The sequence below is a fragment of the Pelobates fuscus genome, chromosome 2 (genome assembly GCF_036172605.1).
Source record: "Pelobates fuscus isolate aPelFus1 chromosome 2, aPelFus1.pri, whole genome shotgun sequence".
NCBI classification, from domain to species: Eukaryota; Metazoa; Chordata; class Amphibia; order Anura; family Pelobatidae; genus Pelobates; species Pelobates fuscus.
Genome location: NC_086318.1, coordinates 238,014,573 through 238,039,828, shown reverse-complemented (window position 1 = coordinate 238,039,828; position 25,256 = coordinate 238,014,573). Strand labels below are relative to the sequence as shown.

At 37.8% G+C, this 25,256-nt stretch overlaps 1 protein-coding gene across 6 annotated transcripts in view; it reads left to right on the top strand.

Annotated features, from left to right (window-relative positions):
* The window catches only part of NHSL1 (NHS like 1), a 227,465-nt gene that overhangs the window by 151,730 nt on the left and 50,479 nt on the right, over window positions 1–25,256 (top strand). The window contains exon 1 of one of the 6 annotated variants that reach the window (XM_063443281.1): window positions 8,633–9,278. The exons of the other annotated variants lie outside the window; for them this stretch is intronic. Coding sequence (XP_063299351.1) covers window positions 9,080–9,278 — 199 coding nt within the window. The 5' untranslated portion in view covers window positions 8,633–9,079. Of the gene's footprint in view, window positions 1–8,632; window positions 9,279–25,256 lie in introns of those variants that run through there. 6 annotated transcript variants of the gene reach the window in all.

The following is a 25,256-nucleotide window of genomic DNA, read 5'->3' as shown; positions in this document are numbered from 1 at the left end:
AAACCTATTTGAGGCAAGATAATACTGCATTCTTAAATTGAAGAATAGCTCTTTTTTTTAGATTTACTTTATTTGACACCGTTGTTTTTGCATGGTGGATTACTTTAGGAATTTACAAATTTCTTCAGTGTTATAGCATCCAGGACAGTGAAACCACAGCTTTCCTGATTTACCTACACTAGATTGCTAAACAACTAAATGGTTAATGTCCTCTTGTTGCTCTGTCTTGTGGTTGCTGCTGAGTCATTAGCGTTGTCTGGCTGCAGAGGCTGGCTTTTCTAAGGGAAACCTGGCAACAGACATGCAATAATTAATGGGAGTACCGTACAAGCCGACTCTACTTTCATAGGCCCTGTTTGCAGAATACTATTGCTGGATTGTGTTGAGCATGCAATATAAAAATCATTCTATAAACGGTTTCTGCACACAACTATGACCACTTCACGGGTTTGAAGTGGTCATGGTGCTTGGAGTCAGGGTGTGCAGTGTTTAACTATGAAATGCTGCACAAACAGAGTTTAACCCCTCATCTCCGGCCACGTCATTGGGGCATCATTAGCCAGCCTGAAAAAGCATTCTGTGAAAATTTGGAGTCTGACGCCAGCAAGCACCAGGCCAGTTACCAATCACAGAGAGTAAGCCTCATTCAGTTCTTTGCAAGAACAAGCAAATAACAGTGGCTTTAATTCAAAAACAAATATTGATGTGTTATGGAGGTTAGTATATAAAACTTAACCTGCTGTGCTTCTGGGTTCCTCTAATGTGCTAGATACCCTCTCGTATCCTTCTGCCTAGAACAGGTATAGGCATCCTTCGGTACTCCAGATGTTGTGGTCTAAATCCCATATAATGCTTTTACAACCGTAATTCTGGCAAAGCATCATGGAAGGTGTAGTCCAAAACATCTGGAGTGTCAAAGGTTGCCTATGCCTGGCCTAGAATATGTCCTAGAAGTTCATGTAACCTGTCGTTCCATCGTACTCTTAGAGTTCACTTGCACAATAGACATATCGGCTTGTATTGTATGTTTTGAGTTTTCCTTTGCACACACGTTCCAAATAACAGGACTGTTTAGATATATGCAGACACACATCATTGATAAAAATTAAGTGGCATATTCTTTATATGAATAGCTTGGCTTTGTAGATTGAATATGGATAACTATATTGACATCTAGTGTACATATTTTGCTAACTCTTTTGATAGGGGAATTTACATTAAAATTAATTATTGTATCAACGTAGTTGGACTTAAGTATACAATATATTAATCTTATACGTAATATAAGGGAAAACAGTGTTCATTTTTTTCAAAGCTAAACTGTCCTTTTGCAAGCATACCTTTTAATTTAGTAAAACAAATGTATTCCCAGAATTTGTCAGTGATGCATAGTACTGTGACACCATTTGTGACCAGCAGATGTCACTGCAGCATTCTTCATTTGGCACATGGCTGTAATTAGAGGGTATTTGAGGGCAGACAACACTTCATTCTTTATCTGTTTTATTCGGACTGCAACAATTAATCAACATGCTAATAGCAGATGTAACTCTTCGACTAATAAAATGCTTTAGATTTGAAATCCTAAATCTCTCTGTATTATATGGGCATTGGGCTTCTGATTAGCATGTGTATTTTAGGCATATTTCTGATAAGAGTGCCTGATATTTCAAATTGACTAAAACTATGGTGGTTGTGCTGCCTTTTGTTCCATCAGTACAATTTCAACCATTTGCACACGAATATTATGTATTTCTACACTTCCCTAAAATTACTAATAAACAAAAGGTGCCATTTTCCATGTGTTTGTCTATGTGACTGCTGTGTTCTCAATGGAAGCTTTCAAGCTTTTTGATTTGAAAGCATTACCGTCAAGGTGTACTTAATTAAAATACTGTGTCCTAGCAACGGGCTGGGTCCCTTTGTCGACGTAGATAAAGAAGGAAGAGAGATTGGAGAATTCTATTAAATTTCCCTGTGATTATACATCTGCTTTTATTTGCTTGCTCGAGGGTAATGTCACACATTTAACCCCTTAAACAACAATGATGTCTAGGGCCTAGGCTATGATAAAATATTCTGGTCTTTAAGGATCATTTTCTGAAAGGAGTGTTTCTGTCCGTTAATGTCTGCATGGTTTATAGAACCACTGATGCCAAATAGACCAGTCTTTCCATGCTGGCACAGGGATTTAGAGATCATGTTGTGATGATGGCAAAAGTGTTATGCCTGTGCTTTAAACAATAAGATGTAAATACGATAATCAGCTTTTCTGGATAGAATGAATGTATATTGAAAATGATCATAATAATTATTAATAATTCTAATTAGCCTTGGTCTCTTGTGATGTAGGGGAAATTGGCTATCTTTTAAAGGAACACTAATAAAAAATAAAAATATTTCTTTATTATTTTAGTTTATAGGCTTTAAAAAAAAAAAAAATTGCAATGAAACTATAGTTTAATCCAGCACCGGCACAGTCTGCCAGAAGTCATCAAGACTGATGAGCAATCTGCGCTTGTCATAGATATGTCTTGGTTTGCCTGAGATTAAATGGACACTATAGTCACCTGAACAACTTTAGCTTAATAAAGGAGTTTTGGTGTATAGAACATGCCCCTGCAGCCTCACTGCTCAATCCTCTGCCATTTAGGAGTTAAATCCCTTTGTTTATGAACCCTAGTCACGCCTCCCTGCATGTGACTTGCACAGCCTTCCATAAACACTTCCTGTAAAGAGAGCCCTATTTAGGCTTTCTTTATTGCAAGTTCTGTTTAATTAAAATTTTCTTATCCCCTGCTATGTTAATAGCTTGCTAGACCCTGCAAGAGCCTCCTGTATGTGATTAAAGTTCAATTTAGAGATTGAGATACAATTATTTAAGGTAAATTAAATCTGTTTGAAAGTGAAACCAGTTTTTTTTTTCATGCAGGCTCTGTCAATCATAGCCAGGGGAGGTGTGGCTAGGGCTGCATAAACAGAAACAAAGTGATTTAACTCCCAAATGGCAGTGGCAATTTTCTTACTCGTTTTTAGAGAAACTGCAAAGTTAAAAGGACAGGGCCACTGCACACAGACTACTCTGTTGAAATAGGTGACAATAGTGTTCCTTTAAAGAAGCTTTGCCAAAGCTCTAGAATTTTATGTGATGTTGCATTCATAGGTTTGTTTTCTGTTGGTTCAGATTGTATGTAGAGGATTATGATTTGTGGTAACCATTTAGTAAAATATTTCTGTTTATGCAGCCCCAACACACCTCCCCGACTGTGACTCTCACAGCCTCAATGGGGAAAAATAAGGGTTCAATTTTCAATCAAATCATATGACACAGTGATTTTACTTTAGACGCATATACTGCTCTGTTAATTGAACTATAGGTTAGTAATACAAACAATGTATTCCATGTATTAACACTAAAGTGTCCTAACTATTTAGACTCCTGGGGCCCTCCTCCTTTAATGGTTAAAGTAAGATTTTACTTACCTTTTAGCTTGTGGCTCTGTTGCCTTGCCATGGTTACCCCACCGCCTTGACCAAGATCATCAATAAATCCAATGCTTTCTCGTAAGATAATGTGCATGTGCAGCAAATTGTCTAAATGTGACAATCAAATGCTTATCTAAGAGCAATATTTTCAGTTTGACCCAATTCGCAATGCAAAAGCGCCTCAAGTGGCTGCCTGGAATTACACATAAAAGGTTCTAGCAGGCTATTAACCAAAAGGGATATAGTGAATTCTAAATTAAACACACTGTATAATAAAGGACGTTTAATCATTAGATCTGTATGTGGAGATGCTGTGTGAGTCACAGCCAGGAGAGGTGAAGCTAGGGCTTCATAAACAAAGTGATTCAACTTCTGATTGTCAGATAATTGGGCAGTGAAACTGGAGGGTCATGATGCCAAAACAAAAAAGTTTAACGGACACTTCACACGTAAAGCACTTAAGCACGCTAAAGTGCTTTAGGGTTCTGTAGATTGTCCTCCCTCTCACCCATTTCCCCCCCCTCCCTCCCCCCTCTGAGATATTTATAGAAATTGGTACTTTTGTGAATTAACCTTGTTACATCCCCCTGTTTGTCTTACAAATGGTCCTAATACTTCCTAGTTTGGTTAGCTCAGTGGAATAAGCTCAAGAGGCAGCAATTGCCCAGAGCATCAGCCTTGTAAAGACTTCTCATTGAGCTGCATTGGTAAGTCTGTGATTGGATAGCCACAGAACGTTTTGAAGGGGTTAAAAGGTGAGGGCTTGCAAAGGCAAGAGTTCTGTAGCTTTTGCAGGTTGTTTTTAGACATACCCCTAATAGAAATAAATGCATAACTAAATGCATGCATGTGTTTCATTGGGCTTTATCTACAATTCAGTGAACTTATTTTGAGCAGTGAAGTGTCTCTGTAAGTGCTGGAATTTCTGAGACATGCCAACATGGAACATTCTTGTGCAAGGTTTGATAAAGCCCAGAATCCATATGCGTTGCATAAGAGAGATCCTACACATTACACATCGGAAATGTATACAAAATTGCACTTCTGCACTAGTTAGCAGGTTGAGAAATTGTGATATTATAGTCATTATGCAATGAATGATTTATGTGCATGCTCAGGCCTAAATAGTCTGCTCAGATTTCACCCATAACATCTTTCATTCGTTCCCTCTCCACAGGAGGTAACAGCACTGGAAACAGCAGCCTTTGTGTAATAGCTTTTTAAACGCTGGTAAAAGTCAAAGCTCTCATTTTTAAGCCATATAACTTCATAATTTCGATCCAAATGTACATACCGGTAATTATATATGTGAATGGACATTATTTTAAGTCAAGCATTCTATCATCATAAATTACATTTGCTCATAATCCATTCATTCTTCTAAACAGCTAGGCCTGAGCACTAATTTAAGACTTGGGAACAAATGAAATTCCCTCACAGATAGTTTTAAAGGATGAATTAATCATTGTTAAATGGGAAATGTAAATGCAGCCTTAGCACAGAGCCTATTAAGGTTTAATGAGGCAGATTACACTTGTTCAGGGGTTCTCATCACTTGGTGGAATAGTATTTGTAGTGGAGTCTTTGTATTCCATTAGTGATTGGAATAATATTACAGAAGATTTGTGAGCCCTTATGTTTTTAATTAAATGCTGGCTGTTGAGCCAGACTAAACAGATCCAGGTACTGTTGCTAAATATGGGAAAACTAGGTATCATTTAAAAAAATAAAAAAATAAAAATGTATTGAAACATTTCAAAATGTTCCTCTTGCCACAACAATTTGTAAACGAATAACCCGAAAATGAATTCAAGCAAACCAAACTGTAATATGGTCACTAATCTAATTTAAAAAGTTGCTTATTTAGTAGCTGTGTGATCCTATATTTTCACAGAAACCTTAAGAAGCAGTGTCGAAGACAACATCTGTACTATAAATACGGGGTCTAAATTAATATCTCTGAATATTATCACAAGAGACCATTGCAAATCTTGCACACCAACTATATGCCCAGTGGCTATTGGAGACCTACATGAAACTGATAAGGCAATTTAACAGAGAGGGAACAAGTCTGAAATTAGTTGCTCTATTCATGTACGATTTATTTCTGGATAATAGAATACTTGCTAAAATCAGGTTTGATATGTGTAATATAGCTTTGATTTTTACTTATGGATATTTAATTACTGCTTTAAATGAATCTATGTAGCCTATTGTGGGGATTATTTTCTATCAATGTGAACCCCAAAATACCTTGGTGCTCCTAATCATTTCACAGAACGGTTTTGTTCTGAAATTTAATTCTTTTTCCAAATGTTTTCTGAATGAGCTTCTCTGCATATAGCTTATTGAATCAGACCGGTTTAATTCAGTGTGGCTGTTAAATGATTTTGTAAGCAAGTCTCTTAGCTACAAGATTTATAATAATTATTCTGCACATATGGTAATTACACTTACCGGTATGCAAGAGGCTTTCTTTTGTAAGCCAATTGGCATACAGAATGACAAGCTCTCAAAATTCTTTACACTGATATTATTGCACTGTTCCTACATTATTTGAAATATCAGTGCTGTGGGGGATTAAATGAGGATCGGGGAGATTGATTGATTATCGCTGTGCGACAGAGTTAAACAATTAGATGACAAAGTGTTGGGATTGTTCAGAGCTCAACAAAATTGCCCAAATATGGCAATAGGTCATCAGGTGGCATCATGGACTACATGGACTACATCAGGTGGATGATAGGTGAATTAGGCAACCGCTCCTTGCCTTGTGGGAACATTGTCCCTTAGGACATTTTATAAAAGAGGCTGCTGCAGGTCAAGTTCTGGAGTTCTGAATCCAGTTTGTGGGCCTTGCTCCTCCAGCCTAAAAAGTAATTTAGGCCACCAATATATAATGCTAAGACTAAGCCATGGTATTTCATCAGTAGAGTAAAAACAATGGATTATGAAGGCAAAACATTATTATTAAAGGGGCACCATAGCCACTAGAGAATATTGTAGTGGTTATGGTTGAAGGAGTCTTAGGATGCCTCCCTCCTGTATTGTCAGTCTGTTTTCGAACCGGTTGAAATGTCAGAATTCGTGTAAACCTGCGGCCAAGCTGAGCTGAGCTGGCACCACGGTCGCAGCCTATCATTGCCTTCCAAATGTGTACCGATGAAGTGAAATTTTAGAGCAGCTTGGGGACCAGGCTAATTTTATTTAATTTTTTTTTCTTTCCAAACCTCTGGATAAAAGGTTTTGCAAAGACCCCATGCAGCATTACAGTGAGCTGAAGAGGTTATTCAAGAGCACCTTTACAACTACATGACAGCACTTAATCTCACAAGATGACACGTTTACCTGTTTTCCTCTTATGCCCATACTCTGTAGTGACAAAGTATTGTAAATGTACTGTGTTAACTTTAGTTTGAAACGGTGTTGGACTTTATTTTATGTTTTTTTTTACTTTGATATGGAGAAATTGGTATAAATCTTAAATCTTTTTTTCTTTCGTGCCTTTGCACGCTGTGCTCCTGGAGTCCTTATTTGTTAAAATATTTTATAAACTCAACATAGATTCATTTTATAATGATCTGGTGATTAATGTAGAGTTCTTTAAGGTGACAGATTCAATTTAAGATAAAATAAAGAGGAGTGTTCATCAAACCCAGTTGTCATGAGGCTTCTGGTGCCATCGCTTCATTTATTATGCTGTAAGTACAGCTTCAGTGTTAATGAGCATCTCATTCAATCTGATGTCCTTTCAGACACTTTCTATGACATAATCTTCAGACCAGCCAATCTGCATGTGTTGAAAGACTCAGCATTTCTGTTGATGTGCTTTAGTTGACAGATTTTAATGTACTTGGATAATATATTTTCTAGTTCACACCTTTTGATTCGATGTAGCCTGCATAGATTTAAATGGACACTATAGGCAAACAGACTCTAAATGAAGTGGTCTGTGTGCTGTGTTCCCCCCATTACATCCCTGTAGCTGAAAACGTTGCTGTTCTGCAGAATGGCAATGTTTTTATTGCAGGGTTTAAATGCCTCTAGTGGCTGTCACTCAGAGAGACCATCTGATTGGCACAGCACAGTGTTTCCACGCATGAGCACTAGCCTCCCGATGCTTTCCTATTGACATCTGGGCTGCCAACGTCACTTCTGTACATAAAGTACGTCCGTTGTCTGACCTCACATCATGCGGGTAACAGATATATTGAGCTTCTGCCTGACTGTAACCTCCCTCCTTCTCATAGTTTGTGCAGACCTTGCTGCCTACCAAATCAGAGCAGGATTATTTTTTAAATGTACAAACCCTCTCCCCTTTCCATCCCCCTCCCCTTTCCATCCCCCTCCCCTTTCCATCATGTTTTCTGAGTCAGCTGAATGGTCCAATCAAAGGCTACTGTGATGTCATGAGGGGGAGTGGAAAGCCACAACGGACCAGCGTTGAATTCCATTTAAAAATATATTTTTTTTACTTTTTTGCCACACATATGTAGAAATCCATATCTCTATATCCTTCCACTAAACGCCTCAAACGTAGCTGTCTGGCAGTTACTGTTAATACCCTGTCCTTTGCGACCATTTGGCATAGTGAAAGTGTGCAGAGAAGAGAAGTAATGGAACATTTCTTTTCTATTTCTCTGACTCCTTTGCAGTGCATGCCCTGGCTATGCTTGGATGGAATTGTGCCTGGATTGTGTTGTAATGTCAATTGTTAAATCTTAATATACAATTAAAAGAAAAATGCATCACATAAAAATGCGGTTAACATGTTATGTAGGTGATTTCCAATGTCCAGTGAGCCCCAAAGTACTCATTTAATTTTTATACAGGAGATACAGGCTAGCTGCATTACTTATTGTTTACAGTGTTCCAAGATATATAATAGATTAGTGAAAGGAGTTCACATTTTTAGAACTTTTTCAAATCTCCCTTAACTTGGTTATTAGGTTTTATGTAATCATTTGTACATCCGCCATCTGTGGAAGTGTCCTCGGTAATAAGCATTAAGGAGATGGAAACCTAATCGGAGATTAGGCTTAACTAATGAAAAAGAGTTTCCGGTTATAACAAAAATAACTTGTTCCAGCGAATGCAAAGAATACGTCAGGTGAACCCATTCCATCAGACGGCACCTGCTACATAGAGCGTTCAGAGGGTTTTTGATCCAGAAAGAAGTTCTACAATATTGAGAAATGTCAAAGCAGGATTTGTTTGGTACTACAACTGCCGTAAGACGACACATGCACATACACAGATTTTGTGGATGATTGTTCTTGTCACCTTACAAAATATTGCATATTTATCTCTTCTAATCATTAGCAGAAAGGTGTTAGAATGTATTTATTTTATCAAGCGATTAAAGTTTGTTAGCCACATTGAAAACTTGTTAAAGTTTCCGTTATACAAAGTGAAAGTGAACCACAGAAGGGCTGCATCATTGCAGATCATCCTTTCGATCTGTGTTTTCCAAGGCATTCCTTTTTTCCCTTTTGTCCATGGATTTGTGAGCTAAAAAGGCCAAGCCACTCCTGCTTCTGGCTTCCCACTGGGAATACAAGGATATCTCCAGCAGCAATAGCAGGATCTCACAATGATTGCCTACATTCATTGCCTGCCTGCAGACCCGATGGTGGGTTGCCTACACAGAGCCAAGTGGCAAGCGTATTGTGATGCTGAGGACCAAGAACTCATTCCACTGTACACCTATAAAATGGGAAACTCGCACGCAAAAAAGCATGAGCGCAGTCGTAAAAAGTTACTCAGCGAGGAAGGAGACGAGTTCTGGCCAAGTAAGATCAGTTCCATTAAATCCATGATATTTTTAATTGTCTGTATACCATATTATTAGATGGCACGTGTTCTTCAGATTATTGATGGAAGAATTCAGCTTTAAATTGTAGATTTCAATTTGAAAATCAAGTAAAATAATTCTGATTGATTCAAATACTTCACTTTTGCATCTTTAAGTGAGGAGGGTGGTATTCTGTATTCATATAGATATCTAATTGGATTATTGAATAACTATCTGTTAGTTATTCAAAGTGTGAATTATTGAGAATTTAAAGTAAATAAAAATTGTGCGGCTAGCCAACCTGGTTAATTAGTTTCATTTGGCTAGTTTGGTCTGAAAATTAAAATTTCCTTTAAATTCTTGGCTTTTCACACTTTATTGAAAAACGTTGACAATAATTGAAAATAAGAAAAAGGTGTCCAAGGACTTATCTTAAAAATGTATGAACCATGCCAAGCAAATCTTCTTAAAATGGAGGTCCAGTCACATTCAGCACCCCTTTTTGAAGAAATGTTTGTTTTTCATAGGCTATATTAGTGAAGCCCCCCCGCCTACCCCCCCCCAAAAAAAAAAATCACCCAAAAAGTATAAATTATAAAAAAAATATTTTATACTTTAAAGAGTATTGGCAAAATACAGAATACCATATGATTTTTTTTATTTTATTTATCTGGTCCACATTCCGTGAAACATGGCTAACAAGCAGGGCATCTCATGAAATTCCTGCCCCATTAGTGGTCTTTGAATGCAGGTTCACAGTGACACAGCTAAGAGGAGGAGGGGGAGGAGGAATATGTGAATGTGCTCAGCTGGTTATTATTGGATGTGGGTTGGTTCTCTTTATGCAAGCAGTGCACCAATGCACATCCTGCTGCTTCCATAGTTGCTGCTCAAGAGACCATACCACAGACTTGTGGGATGGATACAAAGTGTCCTTGGAACAACCTGCTGTGATAGAAACGCCAAGCTCTGAAGTAGCAGAAATACAAAGAATAACTAATGAATATTTTCTCTTAAACAACTTATTTGGCCTATAGTAATCCTCTAGGTATTATTGGAAAGACCTGTTATGTTGTATGCACCAAAGAGTTAATGATGCCCAAAATTAAGCACCTCCCTTGTGATCTTCTCTATGGTTGTTGCTAGGTGTTTCGCTGTCATGGTCCACTGCTTGGTTACAAAGAAAGGGTGCAAGGAGGAAATTGATGACGTGTCTTAATATATTAAAATAGTTTCACATAACATTTATGCAAATAACTTGTATATCAGTTTTCTCCACGTGAGTATTCCTATAATATGTTATGGTAGTATTTTGTTTGTTTTTCATTTGAAATTGTTTAACCCCTTAAGGACTGAGCCAAATGTACATGTTTTGATCAAAATAAAACGTAAACAAAACTTGGAATTTTACTATATGTCTGTTCAACCGTAATTCGCCTCTTTCATATTATGTGCATTCACACTTATTTTATATCATTTTATTCAGGAGAAACAGGGCTTTCATTTAACATCAACTATTCAGCTATGAAACATAATTTAATATGAATACAATATAAAAAAAAGTGAGAAATAAAGACATTTGGGGTACTGCTATACTCGGGAGACTTTGCTGAACACAACTATTAGTGTTTCAAAACCGTAAAACGTATCACAACAATTATATCATCAGTGTAAGTGCCGTTTGTGTGTAAACGATGCAAAAAACGTCACTTTCACTGACGATATCGTCATTGTAATACATTTTACTGTTTTGAAACACTAATGTTTGTGTTTAACGAAGTCTCCCGAGTAAAACCGTACCCCCACATGTACAGGTTTTATGGTGTCTTGGAAAGTTAGTGTTAAATATAGTGCTAGCAAATTAAATTCTCTGGACTTTCTGCCTTGATTATCAGGCAAGTCCCGCAAATTGTAATTAATAAAATGACCTAATGATATACACCTCCACCTCTTTTTTTGGGCAGGGTCATAGTTTGTGATGTTAATTGTTTTACAGACACACCCACCCATCAGTCCCACCTCTCGATCTCCTAATTTCAGGCCTCACAAAATCGGCAGATCTGTAAACCGTGCTGTGATTTGCTAACAGCTGCATAGTCAGTTCTTAAAGAAACATTAAATATACCTTAACAACACCATCTAAATAAAGGTGCCAGTAGGGGCCCCGGGCACACGCTTACCTCAAGGGGTTAGGAAAAGTACATTTCATTCCAAGCCAGTTTTGTGAATGTTGAGTCACTGATTGGGTGAGAGAGGTCAGCTGATGCTCTCAACCAATCAGCAGCGCCCCTGCCCAGCGACTTCCTAAAACTGAACATTTTTGAGTTTGGCGCTGGAGGCAATTTTGTGATTAAACAGTTTGAGAACGGTTTACCCTTTGAGGCAAGAGTGCACACGAGGGCCTCCAGGCACCGTAACAACTTCAATTGTAAAATTCTGATTAAAATAGCAGATTAAGAAAACTGCTCCAATTAGTCACATCTTTTGTTAGTTTAATACAGTACAGTGTTTAGTAAATGAACAGTTTTTGATGGCATATGGTAATAAGAGACATTGTGTACTCCGTGACATGTAATACATGTTTCTATATAAACAGTCTAGTCTACAAAATGTAATATTTAACGTATTGAAGTATACTTAACTTAAATCAATAAAATGTAGCTGATTCCTTTGGTTATTACAATGTGTTTTATTGTGCCAGTATAACTTTAAACACTAAATACAGCATTATCGATGTGCAGAGTCAGTCAGGCTTCTACTTAAATCACTGCTTTACTAGTAAGGCACACTCCCGGGACATCCAGCGAGCTGTGCTTGTACTGTTCTGGCAGAACATCTCCGATAAACTAAACCCACGGTGTGTTTGCCTTTGTATGTTTTGTCATTAATGTTTCATTTTAGGAAAGGCTTGTTATCCATGAATGAATATAGGATCCTTAGTCACAGCCACTGGGGGTTATTCTCACGCGAAGCTTGCCACAGAAATATAGCGATCTTGCAATGCAGAATATTAAATTAAGAAGGGGAAAAAACTAAAATTTTGACACAATGTAAAGCCACAACAAACAAGCTCTCACAGTCACAATATTGCAAGGATAGTGTATGATATGATGGTGGTTTGTGTACAAGGGGCAAGTAGTACAATATTTTGCTGCTAGAGCACATGGCAGTAAAACCACCCAGACTCAATGAGTAATTTGTCAAATAAAAGTGTAAACATGGTGCACAATTTAGTCACCAGTGTATGACAACAGGGTTATGTCTCTTCTAAAAGTTTATCCCTGCACTTGTTAATGGTTTGATTGATTTGCTAGGCCACATACCTGGCCCCTCTGCAAATAGTATGTATTTGTAGGGGTGCTATAGATATAAATCAAGATTTCAACGTATATATCTCCATCAAATACATTTAAATGCATATGTGTGTGTATGTATGTGTGTGTGTGTGTGTGTATGTATGTATGTATATATATATATATATATATATATATATAGCAATTCTTTATTGTGGTTCAGCTATTTACAGTTTTAAGGAGATAATACGGTGATAATGTAGGGTATAAATGTTTATCTTGCTTATCAATGCCACAATTATGTGTTATTCTGACTGGATAGGAGAACATGGATTTCATATATTGTCGTCAAATCCTGGGTGAAGTGGACATCACTATCACTTGGAAGAACCCTGAATGTTGCTGCAATTTTTCCATTTTTAATTTGATAATTTTAAATGTAATTTCTACATAATGTTTGAAGAGAAGAGGGCTTGGAATCTGAGGGCAAGTGGATTCACAATCCCATTTATTTCTTTATTTATTTTAAGCTTACTCCAATTGTTAGAGGATTTTGGTAAGTTGCAAAGTTTTTAGAAATGATATGAAAGGGATTTTAGCCCAGCAGTAGACCATCTATACTGATAGCGGATTAAATACATATTACATTCTATTATCAATTGAATGTTCGAGCATCATGGGAACTATGTTCTTCAATCGCTAGAACGCCAAGGGTTAGCTTGGCATTTATTCCACATTAATATTGCATTTGAAAAAAACAAAACCTCACCGTATCTATATTCTTTTCAACATAAAAAAATGAAAACCGTAGAGGAATGAATAGGATTTGAAATATAAGAAACACTAACTTGTTAGAAAATATCTAACCAGTAAGCACGACCTCACATACCAAAATAAATATTTATTTCTAAGGTACAGCATTGATGCACGAATCAGAATGGTCTCCCAATACTGTATGCAATTACAAAACTGTTTAAATTCAGATATGCATGCGAGGCAGCACTTTTAAAATATATTTGATCCCATTGTACAGCGCTACAGAATTTAATGGCGCTATATAAATAATAAAATAATAATAATTTAAAAAAAACTTTGTTTAAAAGAAATATGGGGTCAAGAGATATGGTGATTAGTATGCACAGGGGAGATTATGATAGATGGCCGCAAATTGCCTGAAAGCAATCTCCTCAAATTCCAATATCATTGGGTAAAGTAAAATGTATTGAACAATTAGACCGTAAAATACATGTGATCTATAATCCTACAAAACCCAAAGCAACAATAACCCTAAAACACCCCTCCTCCATCCCTGTAGAAAGAAAGTGGGAGGGGAGAGGGGGGTGGGGATTATTTACCATGGTATCATTGTAATAATCACTTTCCTTCACTAAACCTTCATATTTATTTGGATAAAACATGGAACTGTTTAATAAGACTGGTTTAAGTTGCCACTATATACAGAGCTGGAATAGCCAACATGTCCACCCAGTCTTGAAATCACTTCCACAGAAAGGACCACATCTTCACAGAATGGAGGGGAAACTGACATTCAGACACTTGCTTCTGCATTCCATGTAGACATCAGTTCTTTTGTCTTGATGTTTTAGGAATTCCATAAGTGCTGGCTGATTGAAATTAGCATATGAATAGGGGAGCCATGTGTATGGATATATTCTCCGTTTTACTCCACCCATCTGTATTTCGTAAGTTAGTTGGTTAACCCATTTCATTGCCAAAATATCAATATCAAAGTGGTTGAGATGACTCCCAGAAGTTTGGATAGAAATTTTGTATTTGATATAAAGTTGACTCTAGTAACCCTCAATGAAGTGCAGAGGCACTGTCCTTTTAAACCTGCAGTGTAAGACAGGGTTAAGTCCATCTCTAATGGCTGTCTTCCATGTGAGGCCATGTGATATGGAAGCCCACCAGGAATTCATAACCACATGAGCTAATCATATTTATTAAATGATCATATTTTTACATGCAACTCTGTGTCCAAAAGGGACTACTCCAAGCTATATATTTAAATCCTATTTTCTCCTATACTGGATCCTTACTGTGTTTTCAAAGTATGGTTTTAAATCTCATATTATATGTTGGACAGAACTGGTCAATGTGAATTTAGAATGTTCCAAACTTGTCTTTGGGTCAGCACGAATGTTTGGTCCTGTCCTGTGCAACTAGTCAGATTGGCATGGAAATTCCTAGAATAATAAGTATGTGGCTTTCATATTTACCAACTTTGTAGTCCTAATTCTATGATTTCTAAGCTATTTAGGAAAATGATTTCTGTTTTAGGCAGACTGCAGACAATACGGACTCCCTCGGAGTGCTGCTGAGAGATCTATCTGTAATCAATTTCTGTTGAACAAAGGGTCACTGTGGGGTGTGCATTTCATTTCAAAATGACATTAAAACATGTTTATTTATTGTGTATATTAAATTACAGCTATTTGGAGTTAATATGAAACATCTTTATGGTAAGCGGAAAAGCTTTTAGAAATAATCATTGTAGAAGAATGAAGCTAGCACACTACACATTAATGTTGTTTATATCAATCTCACAATGAATAATTAAGTTTTGCATTTTATTGGAAATAAATTATGGAATGATAATTCAATAGTTTAGCATGCAGCCTAACAGACGCGTACAGAGTATTCATGATCTTTACTGCATAGTGTATAGACCAATAAGTGCACCAGGCTTGACTTTCACTATAAAGCAAACCGTTTATTCACTAGATGTGTTAATAGGTTACTCCAACCCTTTTTGGTAGGATATAGAATAATGCCCTCTAGGCATTATTATATATTTCCCCGTAAAGTAAACGCTCAAAGAGCATTTAAAAAATAAGTTTTATTCCCCTCTGTTCATGAAGATCCCAGATGCAACCCCTGTGTGACGTCACAGGAGCAACGCAGAGGTCCAATCAAAAGCTTATCACAGAGAAGCCATTGCTTGGTGAGAAGCTATTGATTGGTGTGATTGAGAGGAGGGAGGGCTTCGCTCTGTATGGTTGGAAGAGGGAGGGAAGACGAGCTGTTACGTTTGTCGGCATAACTGACATTCGGCACCTGGAACAGAGTTTTGGACTGCCCAAATCATATGTGCAGATAAACAAATCTGTGGATGTGCAGTGTTTAAAGACTCCTACTACAATGGCCACTTCAAAAAGCAGACATAGTCATGGTGGTTGGAGTAACCCTTTAATAACCCTGAATGTTGAGTGAATAATCCATGTTTACATTTTGTTTGGAAAGCAATTGCAGTCTAACAAGGCGAAACACGGACAGGGTTAGTTAGTAAAGTGAGACTTGTTGGAATTCAAAATAAATATAAAATTTAAGGTCAGAGTAGCTGACTTGGAGATTTTTTTTTCAGTTCAGCAGGTCCGGCCTTTAGTGTGAAATTCACTTTGAATAACCCACGGCTTGACAAATTTGTTTGGAATCTAGGAACCAGCTAAAAAAGTTAGACCGTAATTTTCAACGAGAAAAATGCAATTCTCAAAGGGACACTATAGTCACCAGAACCACTACAACTTGATGTAGTTGTTCTGGTGTCTATAGCCTATCCCTGCAAGCTTTTCTGTGTAAACATTGGCTTTTGCAGCGAAAATGCAGGGTTTACATTGCTGCTAAGTAACACCTGTAGTCACAGTGTGCAGCACCCACGTTCAGTGTCTCCAAGCTCTGCATGGAGGCGCTGAATGTTCCTCATAGAGATTAATTCAATGCATCTGACGAGATACGGATTGGCACATTTGCTGCGCATGCACAAAATCCTCCCAGCGCTTTCAGCACTGGCTTAGCTGAGCTCATAAAGATAAAATAATCTCATCAATGGAGGTGAGACCATACATGGCAAAACTGGCACAGCGTGGGAAAAAGGCGAGTAAAAACACCTTATGCCATCGGAGGGGGCAGGTACGTAAACGTGCACAAACACTCTGACAGGCTCACATACACACATATTCTGAGAGGCTCACACACTCACATTTTTGTTTTAATTGAAACCCACTCAGCCTTCCTACCTTTGGGAGAGCTGAGTGGATCTTTCCCTGGTGTCCACTGGGTCCCTGGTGTCCCTGGTGTGTTCCCTGATGTCTTCCTGCGTGCGAGGGAGTAGTAATCTTACTGCAGCTCCTCTATGCTCCCTGTGCGCTCTATGTAGTGATGCCGGAGCCAGATGACGTACTATTCCTGTGAGGAGCTGCAAGAAGAGTACTGCTCCGTCGCCGTCAAGCCTCAGCCGCCTTCAAAGCTCCCTCAGTGGCCACATTAACTAAGGAGCTGGTAAATCCCAGTTACCAGGGCAAAATTTCTAGTTGCCGTGGCGCCTGGGATTTCATGAGACTTGGAATAACCTGTTCATATTTTAGGTAAATAACCAAGAACTATATATTCAAGTCGATATGATTTGGCAATGTAAAACATTGTTTTTAGAAACCGCAGTGTTTGCAGTCTAATGAGACCACACCTCTAGTTGTTGTCAAAGAGACTGCCATTAGAGACTCTCCCGCATTACATGATGATGCAGAATGACTGCTAAAAATTCTCAGAGAAGCATTGAATTCAGTTTATTCAACCTTATATTGGCAGAGCACATTAATTGCCGCACTAGCGCACCCTCTCTATGGGAAGCACTGGATTGATGACTTCGCCCAGGCGACTAGAAATTAATTTATATTAACTAGAGTTCTCCTTTAATCCTATATTTTAGTATGTGTAAGCATAGGCAATTTTCTTTCCTTGGAAGTGGTAGTGTCCTGCAGGGGGCAGACTTTCACTTTATAGATCTAATGTTCTGTACGGTTTGTGCAAATTCACTGTATTTAGTTGTTCTCTGGTTAATTTTCTGTCATTTTGCTAATATTACTCGATATGAAAGGGGCTTAACCAAATGCAAAGATTTCTTCTTTAACCTATGATTATATCTCTTTCACAAAACAAATATCAGTAGACCCGGCTTGCAGGCCTTAATTACCTGCTGCCCTGCTAGAAATACAGTCTCTATTTAAAAAACACAGGCCAGGCAGTTCCCCCTTCTTGTTGTTGTCTCCGTAATTAAAGGACCACTCTAGTGCCAGGAAAACATACTCGTTTTCCTGGCACTAGAGTGCCCTGAGGGTGCCCCCACCTTCAGGGACCCCCTCCCGCCCGGCTCTGGAAAGGGGAAAGGGGTAAAAACGTACCTTTTTCCAGCGGTGGGCGGAGAGCTCTCCTCCTCCGATCCTCCTCTTCTCCTCCCCGTCGGCTGAATGCGCACGCGCGGCAAGAGCTGCGCGCGCATTCAGCCGGTCACATAGGAAAGCATTCATAATGCTTTCCTATGGACGCTTGCGTGCTCTCACTGTGATTTTCACAGTGAGAATCACGCAAGCGCCTCTAGCGGCTGTCAGTGAGACAGCCACTAGAGGAAATAGGGGAAGGCTTAACCCATTCACAAACAGCAGTTTCTCTGAAACTGCTATGTTTCTGAAAAAATGGGTTAACCCTAGAAGGACCTGGCACCCAGACCACTTCATTAAGCTGAAGTGGTCTGGGTGCCTAGAGTGGTCCTTTAATATACTTACAATAGTAATATTTTTTGGTTTTGTGTGCTTCTTTTTATTTTATCTGCTAACCCATTGTTTCATAATAATGCCATACTTCCCAAAGTATAAAAAAAGTTTGGTCTCTTTAAACCTTTAATCCTTATACAGCAATATCTTCTCCTCTAAAGATATTCCTTTCTTTACTGTTCTGTATCTGTTGCCCTCGATATTGGATTACATTGGAGCCATATTTCAACTCGATTATTAAACGTCTATGGCATTTGAATTAAAACTTTGAGTGTTTAAACAGCACAATTGATACAGTCTGTTAGAAGTGTTTGCAACAATACAGGTAGTTAAAAAATACTGCAGCCATCACTTTTCTGAAGAATTTCCATGTGTACCTCTGTAAACCTGCTCAGTGCCAAAGAAACGCTGGCAGAGCTCAGAGATAAGCAAGGCAGGGAACCATGTGACGTGATGTTTCTAATGAAACCCAATCCGTCCGAGGAATTGCCGCTCTTGAAACCTTAACCTGTCTGCCACATTAGCCTAAGATCTCATATTGTTTCCTGTTGCCCTGTCAACAAGCAATCATTTGACTGTGCATGCAAATGCAGGCACGGCGTTGACCAGTTTGAATTACATTTTCTGCTGTTTCGGAAGAAAATTATTTTATTTAAAGGCACAGCAAACTTTCCAGAAGTTGGTTTATAACCCGACCACGTTGTTTTTAATACTCATGGAGTTTAATATGTTGATTTGATTAGGTTTAAGGCATGTTCATAAGGCAAAGACAAATAATATACACATAACAAGCCTGATGAGCAGAAACATGGACTTTGACAGTGAACTAAGTACCATGATTTTTATACGCAGTAAACATTAGACTTGGATTTTGGTAACCATGTTGTGATGTCTTAGATCTGTAAAATTTTACAATCAAACAAGTTGACTTTTTGAGAAACGAGGGGTTATGCTCATCATAAATATAAAGCAGACATGACCATCTGACATGGCACTAATAGCAGACGCTTCTAGCATTAACTGTTCATCCAGGGACAGAGCCCACCACTTCAGCCTGTCTAAGCTGTCATATTTGGACCTCCTGTTATGCTTTGGTGTCTTGTTTCTGACAGAAACCTGCCAGATCCTTGCAATCTGTCTTTGTGGTGGCTACCCTGCCATCCACACCCAGTACTAAATAGCAAGTGCCAGTGTTATCAGACATCTTTTAGCACATGCAAGGAGCAGATGGCGGCCACGCAATCAGATTAAATTATTAAGCAGTTCGAGGCAGGGGAACACATTGTGTAAATTAATGTGTTTAGTTACAGTGAAAATGTCTTTGATAAAATTGAGTGGCGTAATCCTTTTACGGAAATAGATGACCAGGTTTACTCCTTAAACCTTCTGTGCAGGTCGGGATGAGCAGTAGATAGTAGAAATAGAAAAAGTGCATCGCTCACTGTCCTATGACAACAATGGTTACTTTAAACCATTCCTTTAAAGTGTTAGGGAGCCGTTCAGCTGCTATAGGATAATACATGGACTTTTCTGCATTTTTTGTCACTGGCGTTGTAACAAGATTCTGAACACATCACTTTGCAGCATTGTGCAGAAGTAGATCACAATGTCCTACTGCATTGCAGTTTTAATACTATCTATATAAGGAAATCTAATCAGAAAGTAAACTGTAAAAAAATGATAATTTCAGGCCTCTAAACCACTTGCCACCTTTGCAGATGCATAGCCCTAACACCGGCCTTGGGTGCACTATTTCACAGCGCTGACGGATTGCCTGAAGTTGCTGCAGGGTTGTTGCAGAGTGACATTATCATGCCAATAATATTCCATTTAAACTAGTGCACAACAGAGTCTTTAAATTCTGTGAGAAGTTCCAATATGAAGGGTTTTCCTGCTGGAGCCAGAGTTCTTTTGAGCCTTTTAATCAGTTTGATGACATATTTGTGCATAGGAAGGCAGTTATTGCTTCTTGTGACCTGGCACTTTTTATTAATGTTGCAATGTCAGAGTATTGCTTTTTCTAAACACTCCTTGTGAGAACGAATTCCCTAGTAACTGTTTGTCTCAGACTATCCAACATCTGGCACAGCTAGAATACTTGATTATTGGCAATATGAGATATGGGTCCACTAGTGTACCCCATGTTGAACATCTTATCCCTCCCCACACCAGTTTTATACAGTATTGTCTGTACAGAATATGTAATCCTTGGTAGAATGATGCTTAAAACCTTATTGATTTATCCTTGCTAAGGGTTAAAAGTTCATCCATTCCAATTGCAATTGATTTTGTTTTCTATCCATTTGATTCAAACATTCTATTCCCTAGGCAAAAGCATCCTTTCTTCATAAACCCCTCTAAGTGTACGTATTCCAGTCATCAGCTGCTCGCTTTAATTCATGAAGGAGTGTAAATGCAAATATTCATAATCTTTATAATAAATATATATAATATGCACTTTAGAAATAAATAAACAATTGTACACCGCTGTAGAATTTGTTGGCGCTATATAAATAATAGATTTTGATCAATTTACCACAACGTGAAGATCTTAATTGACTGTCATAACCTAAATTTTGTTATAAAGGAACACTGTAGGGCTAGGAATACAAATCCCATATGAAAGCCAAATGATAATAATAATACCAAAGTACAGTATTTAACCAGGAAAGGTACATTCAGATTACTCTGGTTTTCAAGTAAATTCTGGTGATGTTACCTTAGCCCAACATCCTTTTCTCTGAAAAGTTAGTGTTTACATTGCTGAGCCTGCAGGGACAGGCTATAGACACCAGAGCCACTACATTAAGCTGTAGTTGTTCTGATGTCTATAATGTCCCTTTAAGGCAATATTTGGTTTAATACTAAAATATTTTAGTTATGCGCTTGCCAGGACTGGTGCAAGGATTTTTGCCGCCCTTGGCAAAGCCTCATTTTGCTGCCTCATTGGCTACACCCTTGACTCTGCCCCCTCCGGTAGTGTGTGTAGTGGGATGCAGCAGGCTGTGTATAGTGGGTGCAGTGTCTGTAATTTATGCAGTGTGTGCAGTGTACGTATGTAGTGGATATAGTGTGTTTGTGTAGTGAATGCAGAGTGTGTCTTTGTGTAGTGAATGCAGAGTGTGTATAGTGCAATGTGGTAGTGAGAAGTGGCAGTGTGTTTGTTAAAATTAATAGGTACAGTACCTTGTTGTTCACCAAGCCAATACTTCTGATCCCTTTCCTACTGGGCTTGTTCAGGGCTTGTTCAGGGTTGGATCCGCAACTGGGCAGGGAGGGTCTGCACTCCCCCTCCCCCTCCCCTTCTCCTCCTTCTATTGTAATAGATGGAGAGGGGAGAAGCAAGAGGAGGGGGGCAGAGTCATGTGAGAGTGTCATATGCATGACCCCCCCCCCCCCCCCGCTCCCCGAATTGACAGACAAGGCACCTGGCTAAATTAAATTCCAGCTCCTCCTTGCAAGATGGAGGAGCTATAGTGAGTGGGACCACCAAGATTTAATATGCAGACGCCCGGCATGCAAACCGGGTGCTGCAATTAGATTTCTGGCGCTAGCCTAAATGCTCTTTTCAGAGCAGCGCCCACGCTCCCCTCTTCTTAGTGCGGCTTGCCAGCACCGCGGCACATGTACAAATGCAGTGCACAACAGCGCAGTCGGATGGCTGCAGCGCCCCTTCCAAATGTGCGCCCTAGGCTGGCGCCTACTTCGCCTATAAGTGGCGCTGGCCCTGGCTCTTGCACATAAGAACAAACATCTCCTTTTATTTTCCGTTTTTCTGGACTCCTACCATGTGTGTTGGTTATAGGTGTTCTCCCAGAAGTATATTTTAATTGATAAAACAGCAAAAAGTGATAGGTGAGAGCACTCAATACTACTTTACCCTTTGACACATGTAAATCAAGCAATCTTGTAAAATCTGCAAACAAAATACAGCGTATATAGGGTAATACCGTAGCAATTAAGTAAGTATGAAATCAATAACTGGTTCAACTCACATGGTCATGAGCCACTTAATAAGCTGGCGCAGACTAACAGCATGTCATAACAATAGCTGGATTCTGGTACTCCAAATTGGCTCCCCTCTGTGGTCCGGTGTTTTCTGTTCCAATTTACTCAGGATACATGTAGTTGAAAAAACACAAAGCTTTATTGGACACACTATGGGTACTTCAATACAAGAAAAGTAAATACTTTTACCAGAAAAGTCCAAATGGCATAAAAATAACTTGACGCGCTTCGGCAAAATAGCCTTTTTCAAGAGTTCATTCTTCTTCATCCTTCTGGTCCTTTTTAAAAGCCGTCCTTTGGCGCTTTTTTCCTGGTCCGTCCTACTTCCTTGTTCCGGTTTCCGGTCGCATTTTCGGATGCAGCGTCTCTTAGATATGACGTCATGACGTTCTCTCCACAGTCGCGTCATGACGTGTATATCAGGGGCGGGGCAACTTACTAAACGGACTTTGCCCAAATTGCAAATGGACTCTCAGAAGTTCATGAAGGGCAAAACAATATATATACACAACATTTAAAACGTTCTCTTTCGTTCTAAAAGGTATAGCTAAAAAAAACTGTATCATTAGGCAATACAAGAAAATACATAAATGGAAAGCAAATTCGACCTATTATATTTGGAGAAAGAAAATAAAGAGATGCTATTAACATTCTTGTTACTTTGATTGGCTCCTTAAGTACATATCAACCGTATACACTCTTTATAAAAAAAAAAAGTAGAACTTGAGATTAATCCAAAACTTAATATAAAATACTTTTGGATAATACTGATTTAAAACATACATTAATTAATTAATATATATATATATATATATATATATATATATATATATATATATATATATATATATATATATATATATATATATATATATATATATATATATATATATATATATCTCCATTAGGAAATATATATATTTTTAAAAATAGTATGAAAAAATATATGAAAACGGGAAATTTATATATTTCAAATTGTTTTAAAAACTATTTAAAATATATATATAATATATATATACACAATATATAAATTATTACAAGGGGGATTATAAATAAGGAGTAATCTCAAAGTCTACATTAAGACCTTGTGGTATTAAGGTGTCCATATTAAAAATTCATTTCATTTCGGTTCTATTAAGTAAAGTATCTAAATCTCCCCCTCTCCAATGGATTTCAACTCTTTCTATGGCCACAAATTCTAACCCTTTAGGGTCACTGTTGTGGTGTTCCATAAAATGTTTTGAGACACTGTGATTAATGGATTGACGGTTAATGTTATAGATATGCTCTCTAATTCTAGTTTTGAGGTTACGTAAGGTTTTACCTATGTACTGAAGTCCACATGGACACGTTAACATGTAGATAAAATTTTTACTATTACATGTTATAAAGGATTTGATATTGTATTCCTTTTTTGTAATATTCTATACAAATTTCACTTTCTTTCTATACTTACTTTGTCTTGGTTTACACTCCCTACATTCCCCACAGTAGTAAAAATCTTTAGGTTATTTAAAAAAATTATTATTGTCATTCTTATCAATATCTAAAAAACTTTTAGTTAAAACTTGTTTAGGATTCCTCGCCCCTCTAAAAATCATTTTTGGCTTGTCTTTAATAAAATTAGTTAATTTATCATCTGTTTTTAAAATATGCCAATTTTGAATAATTATTTTTCTCAGGCTATGACTTTGAGTACAAAAATTAAAAATAAGGGGTACTTCTTCTTCTCCACACTGAATCAAATTTTTATTTTTATACTTTAAAAGGGATTGTCTATCGATGGTACCAACTTCTTTAAATATTTTCTCCAAAGAGGTGTTGTTATAACCTTTTTCCTCAAATTGTCCTATTAATCTTTCTGTCTGTTGTACAAAATCTTTGTTAATCTTTCTGTCTTTCTGTCAAAATCTTCGTTTTCAGTACAGTTCCTTTTGATTCTCAACATCTGACCTTTTGGAATATTTTCCAACCATGGTCTAAAATGGCAACTTTTACAGTCAATGAAACTATTGACATCAACGGTCTTAAAATACGTTTTACTTTTAATCTTCTGGTCTTCTACATAATTCTACATATTTTAATTGGTCTCTTTTCTGTTACACAGAACGTTGACAAGAAACAATATAGGTTTCATGATTTTGCATTTCATTTTATGGTGGTTTCTTGTTACAAAGGGATATTTAACTAAGAAGCTGTGTTGTTTTTTTCCCTGAGTTTAAAAGCAAAATTAAATTAAATTGAGTGTTTTGGAAGTAAATACATTCGTAGCACTTTAAAATGGTTGATTAACATTTGACTTGAATGCCTGCATAGTAGTGCACATAGGAAACGTAGTACTGGTAAGAGAGAGGTTTTTGGAAGTGCAGTAGCAGTTTAGTCATAAGTTCTCACCAACTTTGGACCCATTGCACACCATAAATGTTAGTCTCATAAAGTGTCCCTCAACATATGAATCTGGTATCAAGCCAGAAGTGTATGTCTTTGCTTCACTTTATGGTGCGGTCCCTTGACAATAATCTATTGCATTGAAAGGCCTGTGCATCAGTATGGTCTATGTGTGCGCTCTGAGAAAAGTTTGCAGGAATACTGGTGTAGTAAGAAGGAACAGAGAGAGATTAATTTTACCAGCAATTGATCTGAATGTGACATCATACTGGAATGCTTTATTCATACTGCCAAATGTTTGCCTATTATTAGCAGTCCCTATTGTGGCCCAAAATCCCTCTGTCCTTATTTTCTTTTCTAATGTCCCTCTTTTGTAGGAAGTTAGTATTCTTGATGTATCTGAATGAATGCTAGATATGCAGAATAAATAACGGTTCAGGCACTCCGGGATAACAAAAATAGCTGCTTTATTGGGGCAAAAGCAGCAACGTTTCGACCCTACCGGGTCTTATTTAGCTGCACCTGGATTATCTGGTGAGTGCAGTATCCAGTACGTCTGTATGAATGAATGCTAGAACTCCACATCAGTGATACTCACATCAATAAACTACATGTATTTACAAATCAGTCTGTCTAAATAAGATGCATTTAATTTCTTAATTTAGTAAATCACATATAATTTCTCAGTACAGCTCTGCCTCTAGTCACACCCCCACTCAC